This window comes from Saccostrea cucullata, unplaced genomic scaffold (assembly GCF_032062105.1).
Source record: "Saccostrea cucullata isolate Sc308-1 unplaced genomic scaffold, CSIRO_AGI_Scuc_v1 ctg6556, whole genome shotgun sequence".
Taxonomy (NCBI): domain Eukaryota; kingdom Metazoa; phylum Mollusca; class Bivalvia; order Ostreida; family Ostreidae; genus Saccostrea; species Saccostrea cuccullata.
The window spans coordinates 1-13690 of NW_026928644.1; the positions used below are offsets into that span (position 1 = coordinate 1).

The 13690-nt window shown below is 35.1% G+C and overlaps 2 protein-coding genes across 2 annotated transcripts; both read left to right on the forward strand.

The window, feature by feature from the left end:
* The first annotated feature begins 7 nt into the window (after window positions 1–7).
* LOC134278273 (putative E3 ubiquitin-protein ligase UBR7) lies at window positions 8–3448 on the forward strand. Its single transcript, XM_062760592.1, has 6 exons — window positions 8–28; window positions 522–622; window positions 796–933; window positions 1174–1339; window positions 1454–1515; window positions 1808–3448. Exons 4-6 carry the CDS (start codon window positions 1177–1179, stop codon window positions 1901–1903), a joined length of 321 nt encoding a protein of 106 aa, XP_062616576.1. The 5' UTR covers window positions 8–28; window positions 522–622; window positions 796–933; window positions 1174–1176; the 3' UTR covers window positions 1904–3448.
* A 5318-nt stretch (window positions 3449–8766) lies between these two features.
* Window positions 8767–10137, forward strand: LOC134278272 (E3 ubiquitin-protein ligase PDZRN3-B-like). The gene has a single exon (XM_062760591.1). The coding sequence runs from the start codon at window positions 9148–9150 to the stop codon at window positions 10135–10137; it is 990 nt and encodes a 329-aa protein (XP_062616575.1). The 5' UTR covers window positions 8767–9147.
* The last annotated feature ends 3553 nt before the right edge of the window (window positions 10138–13690 follow it).

Here is a 13690-nt window from a genome sequence, read left to right on the forward strand (position 1 = left end):
CTGTGGGCTTATTCTGTACAGAGTCTAGGTACGTTTTAGATAAAGCCTTATCATAAAAAATCATTTTTTAACAAAGATAAACAATTTATTGCTACATTTTTAATTTACAATTCTTCAGTTTGGAAGCTATCTCTGACTGCAAATTTTCGCAACAGAGTTAAAATTCTATGTCAGTAAAAATGTAGTTTCTGATGAGGAATCTTTGGGAGTAAAAGAATGTTGCAATTTGTGGATATTTGTAGATAAATAGTTTTGATTGTATGAAATTATTTTTTGGAAGAGAACTTGTCTGACTTCCTTAGTCATTAAATATATAATATGTCTTTAAAAAAATTAAATGCCTTTGCTACTAGTCATCAAAAACAGTTTGAAGGAATTATATGGTACTTCAAAAAGATTAGAAGAGACAACATTGTTAAAAAATGATTTTCAGAACAAACTGAAATGAAAGCCTGTGATAAAACAGACATTATTCCTTTATAATGAGTTAAATGACCAGTATACTTTATGATCATTTTCAGATACAAAGTGTTTGGTGACAGGGGATACATCTGCAGAGGTCAATGTGGAAGAAACTTCTCCAAACAAAAAAGAAAACCTGGCAGATACTAGCTGTGATCAGGTAAACACATAGCATTTTACATACTTAAACATCAAAAACAACTGGTAGACCTTTTCTTGAAGTAATAGTGCTGTAAAATATTATACAAAATACTAATAATATGTGTAACTTATTTTGCGAGAAAATTATAAGGGATTTTTTATTTATGAAACAGCGTTGACATGATTTTTCAGGGAACAAGTAAAAGCACACAAAATGACAGCCACTGTCTCCTGAAGGATATACAGACAAGAGATGTAACTTTTAAGGACTGCGGAACATTTTGGCAGGATGGTTGGAGGAAAAAGCTTTGTAAATGTGCAGATTGTGTGGTAAATATTTTTTTATTCAAATCAAATACCTCAGTTTTACTGAAGCCTATTCATTAATTCATCTTTTTAATTTGATGGAAGAAATGTTTTAGTGTATGAAAGCAGCATTTCTAGACATTTTTGATGTTTTATACTAGATTAATGATGTATGAATTCGGAGGTTGTGAAAAGCAAATGGAAACTATGTGAAAGAAGATAAATTTATCATACTTACATTACATATTCTGTCATCTTTGATAGGCAATGTACAAAGAAAAATCCCTTGGATTTCTGATTGACGAATCAGATACTGTACATAAATATGAAGAGCGAGGCAGGGACAAGGCTGTTTCCACCTCTCAGTATGACAAGGGGCTCCAGGCTTTATCCTCCATGGACAGGGTACAACAAGTCGAGGTTATTCATGGTTAGTGGCTGATAAAATTTGATAGATTCACAGAGAAACTATTCTTTCTGTTTTCCTTACAGAAGGAAAATGTTATCAGACAGGTAAACCAAATTGCCTCTTATAATTTTCCAGGCTTCAATGACTTGAAGTCAGAGCTAACAGATTATTTGAAAAAGTTTGCTGAAAATGGAAAGGTAAGATTGTAATTGTTAATGATCAATTATATTTGTCTTCACTTATAACCTCAAGAATGCTAGACTACCTGTGCATGTTTAAGACTTGTATTTAATAAAAAATTTAAAACATTACATATAAGGAAAAAGAATATGTCAGACAAAATCAACTGGATTGAAAATTAAGCTACTGGAATATGTATTTAAACTAAACCTAAAGAAAATTTTAACCATTGGTTTCAGTACGTGAGAAAAAACTTCTTTCCATGAATTTTGTGATTTACCTGTGTAATATAATGACTTGTTTCATTAGGTTGTAAGAGAGGAGGACATTCGAGAGTTTTTCTCTGGAATGGAGGCCAGAAAGCGACAAAGGGCCACAGGACCAATTCCTTACATGTGCAAATGAGACTTTACAAGCTTTATTATCAAGTCTCAGTATTTCATAGACAGACAAAGAAGGTTTTATTCTGTTTATATTTATGCCCTTTCAAACAAAGATGCAAAGGCAGAAAATGTGAAAAAAAAATTTTACCAGAAATTTTGAACAGGTAGTGCAAGGGCTTTCTTATGTTTACTTCTTGTGATATGAACTTCTGATGGGAACCAACAGTTAGGTCCTTTGAGTTTTATCTCATTTAATGCTTTCACCTTGGACACTATTTTTGAATGATTATCTGTGGCTTTCACATTTCACACATATATTCCATGTTATAAGAGCTCTTTGGTACCAAGTTTCATCTTTTGACCTTGATGTTTAACCTCCTTTTGAAAAATTTTAACTTGACCGTAAGTTTTGAATGGTAGGTCCTAATATTTCAAATGTATTGTCTGTTTCAAGCAATTTGTTCGTGTACCAACAGTTTTTGACCCTTGGACCTTGATATTGGAGTTTAACCCAATTTTGAAGAACTTTTAACCTTGGTCATCAATATCTGAATGGTTAATGTAAGGGGTCTTTTATTTCACAGGCACATCCTTGTAGAAAGACCTTTCTTTGGGTAACAACAGTTTTAATGTTTTGTTCTAGATTGACTTGCATATGAACTTGAATCTTTTCCCTTAGCTGTGATACAGGGACCTTTGTGTTTCATGAACATGTCTTATTTTTAAAGAAGTTTTTTGGTTGATTTTTTGTACAAGCTAGTCCTATCAAACTTTAACTCCCACTCATTTTTCAAATCAGATATATCTGAAATGAGATTTAGGTTACTTATAGTCACTTGCTTTCATATACATGTACATTTTGTATACTGTAGAATCATTAGGACAGATGTTTGTGGATTATGTGGGTCACCTTTTTCCAAGAATTTACATCCCCATAAAGAATTATTTTTTCAACATATGTATACATTTAATCTCATGTACATTCAAGACAACCACCAAAATTACACCCCCGTGAAACAATGAAATTTTGCATGCCCATGAACATTGACCCCTAAGAATTCAAAATGATTCCACAGTAAGTGATAATGTTAGTATTGTAGGTTCATTCACAAAGAATTATAAGCAAAGTTTCGACCATACTTGCATGGAAACAGGGGATCTGCAATATTCCATATTCCTCTTACCAATTATCCAGTATTTTCTTTGAGCCACATGGAAAATTATTATGTACACATTTACCAAATTGAGTCATTGGAATTGTGTAACATGTATATTGAATTGGTGATCAGTGGATAAGTTGTAACTGAAATCAATGTATACAATCAATTACATAATCTACAGATTGTGAATACATTATCCAGTATTCAAAACGATTTTGATAGAGGCAAGGCCTCACTTATTTCTTACTGAAGATGAGAGGGGTAAAGACAGTATAATTTTAAATTTTATTTTTGTCTTGTCTTGAGATGTATATTTAGTTACAAGTTACAAGAAAGCTTTTAGTATGATGTTGTGTATTTATATAATTCTCTTTTTTAAAAAATTAATGAATAAATGTGGAAAGTAACTAGTGGAAATTCTTTTCTGATAGATTTACAACAGAAGATTTTACGAAAGAGCTTATGACTAAGAACATAAGTTGTTCATGTAAATTTCTAATTTACATTAAAAGTTCATGATAAATTTTTTAAAAGGAATATAGAACGATATTTTTTTGCAAGGAATTTGAAACATTTATAAATTGTGCAAAATTTTACTGTCACTTAACTTTTGTAGTCAAAGTAAGTTCTTTTCTAAAAAGGCCGTTGGTTCTTTAAACAATTCTCAGGTTTTACCCACTAGCCATATGCATTCCAGGTTTTAAAAATATTTTTGGGTTTTTTTAGCTCACCTGAGCCGAAGGCTCAAGTGAGCTTTTCTGATCACATTTTGTCCGTTGTCAGTCCATCTGATCTAGCTGTCCGTCTGTAAACTTTTCACATTTTCGACTTCTTCTAAAGAACCACTGGGCCAATTTTAACCAAACTTGGTACAAAGCATCCTTGGGTGAAGGGGAATTTAAATTATAAAAATGAAGGGTCAGGTCCTCTCAAAAGGGGAGATAATCAAGAAAAGACAAAAGAAGGGTGGGGTCATTAAAAAATCTTCTCAGGAACCACTGGGCCAGAAAAGCTGAAACATGTGGAAGCATCATGGGGTAGAACTACTGTGAAACTTATGTGGAAGCATCATGGGGTAGTGTAGATTCTAAATTTCAATCCATGACCCCTGGGGGTTGGGCGAGGCCACAATAGGGAATCAAAAGGTTTTCATAGAAATAAATAGAAATTTTTTTTTAAAAATCGTCTTCTCAAGAAATACTTGGCCAGAAAAGCTGAAACTTATGTGGAAGCATCCTTGGGTAGTGTAGAATTTAAATTGTTCAAATTATGACCCGTTGGGTACGATGGGGTCGCAACAGGTATTACAAGGGGGAAATCTGGTTATGTATAGCATGGACAAAGCTTCTCAGGTGAGCGATGTGGCCCATGGGCCTCTTGTTTAACAAGATGATTTGAGCTAGAGATCCTGTAGATATGTTATACGGTTTCAGAATTTTCATCATGAAGGTCATATGGGGAATATACTATTTTCTATTTTAAAAAAGGTCCTAAAACTCCGCTTCCATTGACCACAATACCCATAATATTATATTTTGAAATTTGGTGTCTCTTACAAGGGTTTCCCGCGTGATACAGTGGTAAGAACGTCTGCTCCAGAGTGGCGGAGTACGGAATTATCGCCAAACCTCCTAACTCCGTCACTTTCGAAAAACTGCGCTGTTTGTAAATGAATGCGACTGTGGCGACATTTTCTGCATACTGTAATAGTCAAGTTCAACAAGCTAATTCGGAGAATTTGTGTACTCCGCTTAGGGAAAAAAGACCATGCGCAATTCGGGGGTGGGGGGTGGGTCGGATCTCCCCACCCACTGAATTTGTAGAATTATTAAATGTATACATGTATATTGAAGCAAATAAAAAATGCCAATATGGATATGAAGAAATGATTGCTTATTCTCATTATGTGTATAAATGGTTCTTTTTGTATAGAATATTTATCACACTACTGTAATGATGATTTTATGAGTTTGACGTCATAAATTTTACATGCTGAATGCTATCATTTAGTGGAAAAAAGTATTTCAAAAAAAAAAAAAATTATGTATTGTGCGGGACTCGAATCCGGGACCTTCTACATTTCAAGCGAGAGACATACCACTACACCACGGAACCACTTTGTATTATCGGAAATTATATGCAAACATGTACATGTATATATTCATAGATCAACGTTCGCTATTGTCACAATTTTACACAATGCATGGTTTCTAATTTAGCCTTTATTAAACGGTTCTAATAGATGCAATAAGAATAGAAAGTCCGACAACAACCTGTATTATACGTAATAAATCTTCGCATGCCCCTGTGCTAAAAATAGTACCAAGCGACATTTAATGCGATAAATACTAATAAAACAAACGGGGCGGGGCACTTTGAGAGGGATGAGAGAGGCCCTAGGAGTTTGGTATAAAATTTCATTGCAAAAGATCTTGAAATATCGCCCGGAGACGATAGTGTTACACACAGACAGAATGTATAAATTTACGACCTTGAACTTTGACCTTTTGACCTCAAAATCAGTAGGGGTCTTCCTTAGACCAGAGGTAGTTGTTGTGCAAAATTTCATTGCGAAAGCTCAAAGGGTTCTCGAGATATCGCACAGAAACGAAAGTGTTATAACAGACAGAATTTATTGATTTATGACCTTGACGTTTGACCTTTTGATCTCAAAATCAATAGGGTTCTTCTTTATGCCATAGGGAGTTGCTATGCTCAAAGGGTTCTTGAGATATCGTGCGGAAACGAAAGCGTTACAGACAGACGGACAGGCGGACGGACGGACGGACAGCTAGACGGACAGACTCAAATTAAGGGGGACAAAATAATGCGTCAAAAGACCATTAAAAAACACCTTATTTATGCATGGTTTTATCATTTTTATGTGAAATCAGGGTGTTTTCCGCTAATGGTGACGGAGTTTGGGTATTCGGAGATAATCCTTACGTTCGAATCCCACACGTGGAGACCGGTCCCTCGGATGAGACCGTAAGAGCCGCGTTCACGTGTTGCAGTAGGTTCTGGCACGAAAAAGATCTGCCTCTGCTCAATGGCCGTGAATGCCGAGTATACGACAAAATTTCTTGCTCTCCACCGGCAAATGGTTGCGTCTCCATATGAGTGAAAAATTCTCGAGATGGACGTTTAAACAATATGCAAACAAACTGTAACAAAGTACGAATCCTGGTCACGGCACCAAATGCATCAAAATAGGAGAAAAATGCGACAAACCAGACCGGGATTAGAATGCAGGCTTCCTAAATCTTTGGTCATTGCTTTGCTAACTGAGATCTGGCTATCAACGATCGAACCCATCTACCGCCACAATAAAATAACGTTCGTGGCTTCTTTGCTAGTGAAGTACAAGGGGCTAGCTTGCATTTACTGGCAATCACTGATGTGTGGGTATTACTGTATATTTCTGTGATTGCAGTGAAAAAAAATAAAAAAAAACAACAATAAAAGCATGAACAATCAGATGAAATTGGCATAATTAATCACAGGTAAACTGATCGATCACAATGTATCATAGGAAGTTGGGTGAATAAGACTAGCGAAGTATCTTTTGTGTAAGAAATAAAGTCAGAAGAACAATATCCACAATTAGCAACAATTTCATAAGATGATTTGTCTGTGAAATGACATACACACACCAATGAGGAAAAATTGATCATTTAAATGCACTTCAATATCAATTTTCACAATTGAGAAACTGATTCTTGTAAACTCCAATGAATAAGAATATGTCTGGAATTTTACATGTAAAAATTAATGTATAATGGCCAAAAGTCAAAAAATGTTCATTATTGACAGACTGAATGTCATGTTCCCCGATCACCCGCATTCTCAATTACTTTGGTTTACATAGTTTTAAATTCTCTGAATTCTAAAACTTCTTTGGAACAATGCCAGATTAGGCAATAGTTATAAATGAGAGTTTGAGAGTTAAGTGCTTTTTTAGCACACAATCTTCATAAATAGATATTTAAACTGCATAGCATTATGCAATTATTGGGGTCAGTGCGATGAATTTATAGGTACCCAGGGAGTACAAATTAACCTTGACCGAAGGGCTGAAATATTAATAAATCGCTGTAATTGTGAATTTGGGAGGTAGGCAGGTATGATAAAAGACTGTGTTAACTGAAAATATCGATGGCATTCAAATTTCACACATATATTCTATGTTAAAAGAGCTCTTGGGTACCAAGTTTTACCTTTTGACCTTGATGATTGACTTCCTTTTGTAAAATTTTAACTTGACCGTAAGTTTTAAATGGTTGATGCCAGAGCATAATATATCGAGTGCCAAGCATTTCGCTTGACATTTTGCAAAGTTACGGACAGCCTCAACCCGTTTAGAAACCGTATAGCTCCGAGTCTTTTACGCATACCTTCACGATAGGGGAGGATATATCTTTTCCACCGTGGCTTACCACGTGCACGATGATCTGAGTAATAGTTCTTTTACAAATCGCGATCGATATATAAAACTGATTTATATTTCGCACCGTGCATTGCTCATGAAACAATTTACGAGGGTCATATTAAAGTTTTTGTTTAAATTTACAATGGATGTAAGTGTGGGTATTTATTGCCATTTAATGTGTTCTAAGCACCGATTCAGATCAGGCACACGGGAGACCAAAACACAAAAAAGGTCCACAGTTATCTTAAGACCCTAAATATCAAGAGAGGCAAAATCCGACAGGCGGTCGCTGTGAATTATGTATATCATTATAGCAGGAATGCTGTAAGAATCTCTCGGAGAGATCCCAGGATTATCGGAACTGTTACCGGATCAAAGGTCACATGATCTATCGAAAATCACTTGCCGATGCCTCTGCGGTTCTGATGCACTATTATCAGTGAATTATTCAGAATGGCCATATGGCGTTTGCTTAATTAACGTAACTTGAAGGTTTTGTTGCGGCGAATTCCAATCAACAGGTTCTCAAGGGAAGAATAACTTAGAATGCACCCTCATCTTGTCCAACACATGACACACTTACATTGGTGTATGTTTGACATATTATCACAATCGTTTTTCTTTCGTAAAAACATATAGTGCAAACTGCAATACATTTATTGCTACACCCCCCCCCCCTCCCTATCCACACACACAATAATTTAAAAAATTGAAAAATATGCCCACTAAGTGAATATGGGAAAAAAAGTTTGAAAGGACATTTCTTCCCTCTAAATAAGACATTATTGCCATTCCTTTTATCTAAAAATGAAAAAGTCTGCATGTTAAAAATACAATCGAACTGTTGAGTTGATACCGGTAATAAGCAAATTCGTTGGCGGAATATTTGAAATATTCCTCGTCAAGACAAAATCCGACGAGTATTTACTTTTTCCTGTAAAATATTCTCCAAAAGCAAATAAAATGCGAACTTCTCGGTAAAATTAGTATTTTATTAAGATGAAGGCATTAGGACAATAGCTTGAAGGTAATCATTAATGCAGTCGGCAATATTTGCACACAGGAAATGGAATTATAAGCACTACACTATAAGCATTTGGAATAAGCCGAGGTTTTGATGTTGAGATCAGAAGTACACTGTTATTTGAAGCGTGACTTCCACTTAAATGAACTATTTCTGTGTATTTGCTCTGTCATTTTAAACTTATTTTCGTAATGAACATAATCTCCTTTGACACAGCAGGGAAGAAGAAAATCAACTGTTATCAGACAACAAGACTCGCCCAATAAACACTTTGCTAATTTTTAAGCAATATTTTTTTTCTCAGATAATGGAAGATTTTTTTCATGTGGGGATATTAATTATTAGGGATGATAAGCGAATACGATGAGAAGTGTCAATTTAGGGAGCCCTATCTCCTGATCTGTTGTGGTATCGATTTTGAGCGTCAATACACGGTACCTTGCTCCACGGAGAGTAAGCACAGTCGGAAAAGAGCGTCGGACGAGTAACATCAAATTACATTCCACAAAACTCGGAAGATCGCCGAGTGAGGATCTGTCCACAACTTGATAAACTTTTGTTTGATTTTATTTGTCAGAAAATGACACTTAACAAAGTTAGAAATTTCCCAGCAGTAGGTGTATAAGATAAAGGTTTGAGAGGAACTTTTTGCAATGGGTTTCAGTACGCATCGTTTTGTTGGGTCGGTGGACCCTAATCTGATATGTGGAATTTGCAGTTCTGTTATAGAGGATGCTGTGTTGACGCCTTGTGGACATACTTTTTGCTATTGCTGCCTGGAGACTTGGATGAGTAAACCGCGAGTAAATTCATGTCCTGAGTGCAGAAGTACTATGGCTCTGAGGGACGTAAAGCCGGTACTTTGTCTTCGTAATCTTGTGAATGGTTTTGATGTCATGTGTGATAACAGCGAACGTGGATGTAAGTTAGTTGTGAAATTAGAACGGTTGAAATCCCATTTACAGGTCTGTGGATATACCCCTATAAAGTGCGCAGGGTGTTCCGAGATGGTGAATCGGTCAGAACTTGCAAACCATCAAATGTCTTGCGAGGGCATTTCAGCTTCTTTGAAGGATGAAAACTACGATTCTTACATGTACAAATCTTTAGCAGCAATATCCCTAGAAAATGAAGCTACCTCTTTGGAACTTTCGGGACTCCTTGCAAAGATTTCGTCTTTGGAATTTCAGTTGAAGTCACTGAAAAGAGACATGCAAATCTCCGAGTCAAAAAACCGTGTCCTTGAACGTGAATATAGGAAAACTAAGGACGAGCTTCAACAGAAGAGAAATGAAATTCTCGAAGTCCAGTACTCCGAGTTTGACCCGGACTATGACTATGGTTACACTCCGCAAACAGTAGCCAAATTGTCCTTACTCGTCGCTAGATTTCTGTTGAAGAAACCGTCGTATGTGGACAGCGACAAAATTTTTGCGGCTGTCAAACGTTCGTACGAGCAGTATGCACGTTGTGGAAACCAGTATGAATATGATGTTCACATGCTTGTTGCCACCGCTTTTGCGAGTAATTGGTTCAGCGAAAGTCAGAGAATTAACTTTCATTGCTGGCTTCAGAGTCTTGCTAGATATCGTCAATATGCTAATACGGGGATAGATTCAAGTGAACAACATATTTACCAATGAAAATATACAACTGAACGTAAACAATTATCATTGCATACCTGTAGGACATTGACTTATATAGATCGATTTTAATTGCAACCTTTGCTTTGTTGAAATGTTCAGACACAAGCTTGAAATTTTACCTTTATATGCACTGAAATATCTGTTTGAAATGAAAACATTTAAAATCTGGGATATGCTGATTTTTAAAAACCCTTTGAAACTTTAAAATGAATTGTGAATAAATTACTAGTTTCCTCGTATGGAGTTAATGACGGTAATTAGAGGTTTATGTTTTAGATTTAGAAAAAAAGGCTTAAGCTTTCTGTTCAGAAAGTACAACAGTGTTTAAAATGTCGTCATCTCTAATTGTGATGAAAGTACGAACATTGCTTGATATATAGAGTTTAAAAAAAGTTAAACGCTTGACTTCAAACTTAAGATCACTGTAGACTTTTCAAGTCATTTAAATCTTGATTATCTTCTGTATAAGTATTATTACTCAGAAATAGGAGCATTATATAATGTTTTTAGAAAGAATATATAAGTAATGTATCTTATTATGTAAATATAAGAAGTTTAAAAAAAAAAGGTTGTTTGGATTTCGGGAAAACAAGCTTTTAAGGATAAAATCCTTGTTTTATAAAGTCATTAAAAATTTTGTGAAATAAATACATATATATGTCCACTTTATAAAAAGTTTTTTTTTTCTTTTCAGAATTGTGTGTAATTCTGTTTACTGCATGCAATCTATATATACAATTTTGTTTAAGGAAAAAATTAAGTTTTCGAGATTCGGTCATCCTTTTTGTATAGTGCACTATTTGTGTATTCCAGAAATCGGTAATAAACCATTAATTTGACAATGTTTCCTATTTTATCGTTTGTGTTGACTTCCTGACGCTGTGTTCCTAACAATTATCCCAGGATCAATAGACCCTATCTCCCAGCAAGATCTATTGGCACTCAATACTGTAGAAGACTTATTTCCTGCTATTATTATTTCATAAAATGATAAAACTGAGAAAGAAATGTTATCAAATAAACAATTATCTTATAATAAATCCAAACTGGAATATTTTTATTGAATGATTCTGACCGAAAGAAAACAATATTTCTCATTCCAGTTAAGACTGTTCTTCAGCGTGTTTGATACTGAAAATTTTATTGAGTAGAAATAAACTGATAGTTGAAGGTTTGAGTGCAGTTAAAAGTATCGAGTGCAAAGAAATAATGATAGGCCGAAGTCTATTGGGAGAAGTAATCGTCCTTTGAAGAGTCATTTTATAAAATGTGGCACGGTGAGAACGATTATGAAAGACTCAGAATTTCAAGGGCAATAAATTTACATATTTACCTGAATACATTAAGAAAATTATACCCTGGTCGATCATTACCCGTTTTTTAAAACATCTAAAGGTTGCTTTGAAAAATTAGGAGAAAATATAGCGATGAAAATGCGCACGATTTTCAACGTGTAACTGAGTCACTTATGATCTAGCTGCAGATCTGTAACTCTCCGAAAAAATAATTTGACAGACCTTAGAGCTACAGTGCCACCCATTGAAAGAACTGTATATTTATTGCGCACAAAAAAGTGCGCTGTTTATCAATTTATTTATCAATGTTTTTGAAACTATAATCTCAAAATATTACGAACCGTGTATTCCTAACTCAATCTTTCACTGTTTCCACAACAAAACATACCTTGTAGTTGTTGTTTATAGCCCTCCTGGCCCTGAAATCGAGATCATCGACAATTTCGTCTGTTTATACTGCCATTTTGGTTTGTAAGATAATTCGGCCCAACGCGCTTAGTGTAGATGTCAACTACGAATTCAAAGTACTTAATAGAAGAGTACGGATTTTTTTGAAATCTAAATTTTTTGCAATTGAGGTAAGAATTTGGAAGAATTAATCCATACACAAGCACAACTTTTTGTGCGCAATAAATATATATACATTTTTTTCAATGGGTGGCACTGTAGCTCTCCGGTCTATCAATATATTTTTCGGAGAGCTACAGTTCTGCAGCTACTTATGATCAGGAGACCAATTGCAAGTGGTCCCTTTTCGTCCGTCGTCATGCGTTAACATTTGAACATTTTGAGCGTCTTGTCTGGAATTGCTGAACCATTTTCAATGAATTTTGACAAGTTAGGATATTCTCTCGGTAAAGATGGAGAAATTTCATCTTGATTTTCAAGGTCCCACCGAGGGCCTTAGGTGTGGGGCTAAAACCATCAAAATTAATGATATCATTACTTTATTCCTGGACACCAAGCAGTCAAGCTATTTTTATTGAAATAAGTACATGTACATATATTGATTTTTCTACCAATATTTTGAAATTCGTGGCCCCAGTAGCAGGGGTTACGGTAGGGTTCTAATGATCATTTAGCGAAAAACAAATGACTTGTCTAAAAATCTTCTCTCCACTTTATACGATATAGACTATAGTTACATGGTTATGATATTACAAAAGTTGTGGGATTTATGACCCCAGAGTGAGGAGATCTGTTGGGGGGACTGAGGGTGTATTGTTTTTATTGTGAAAGCCCATTGATTCAATCTTTGAAAATTTTCTTCTCTGTTTCTGTCTATTAAGCAAACATAATTATGAGGTATATAGTAATGATCAATAAACTTTTTATAAATATATCGTATTTGACTGAGACATGAAAAGAGAACCTATGTATAAGTAAAAAACAAAATATGTTTGTGAAACACTATGCGCCCGGCGGCAACAAAGTTCGGAAAAAAGCTATTTTTAGCATTAAGGTTACAGTCAAGGTCACAAGGTCATTGACCTTGATATCATTTGAAAGAGCTTGATAAGTGGAGTATGCGTAATATGAAATCTCAATCTCTCATGGTTCAAAAGTTATAGCGAGGTTCAAAAAAGATATTTTTAGCATATAGGTCATAGTCAAGGTCACAAGATCATTGACCTTGGTGTCATTTGAAAGAACCTGGTTAGTGGAGTATGCTTACCAAATATGAAGTCTGTATCTTTCATGGTTCAAAAATTATGGTGAAGGTTAAAGTTTGCAGAAAAAAGCTATTTTTAGCATATAGGCCACAGTTAAGGTCACAAGGTCATTGACCTTGGTGTCATTTGAAAGAATTTAATTGGTGTAGTATGCATACCAAATATGAAGTCTCTATCTTTCATGGTTCAAAAGTTATGGTGAAGGTTAACGTTCGAGACAAACAAACAAAACAAACAAACAGACAGACAGACAGACAGGACAAAAACAATATACGCCCTGGATCTATCGATCCGGGCGCATAATAAAAAAGGTGTACAGTGTATTTAAAACGGCTTATTGAGACTTAAAAAAAGAAGAGTTACATTATCGATATATAACTATTACCGGTATTATTGATGTGTGATAATTATTTTATATTAAGAGAATCTTTCACAGAATGAGCAGTCAAATCTTTAAACCCAAATTGGCATTTTTCGTTTGCCTCAGTACATAATTTAATAATTATACAAATCCGGGGAGGGGGAGGGGGTGACCTCCCATTCTGAGCATCCTCCTCCTTTTTTCCTTCAGCGGGGGACACA

Coding starts and splice junctions, on each gene's coding strand:
- LOC134278273 (XM_062760592.1), top strand. CDS start 1,177: ATGTACAAAGAAAAATCCCTTGGATTTCTGATTGACGAATCAGATACT. Junction 1,340..1,453: donor ACAAGTCGAGGTTATTCATG/GTTAGTGGCTGA, acceptor ATAATTTTCCAG/GCTTCAATGACTTGAAGTCA. Junction 1,516..1,807: donor AGTTTGCTGAAAATGGAAAG/GTAAGATTGTAA, acceptor TTGTTTCATTAG/GTTGTAAGAGAGGAGGACAT.
- LOC134278272 (XM_062760591.1), top strand. CDS start 9,148: ATGGGTTTCAGTACGCATCGTTTTGTTGGGTCGGTGGACCCTAATCTG.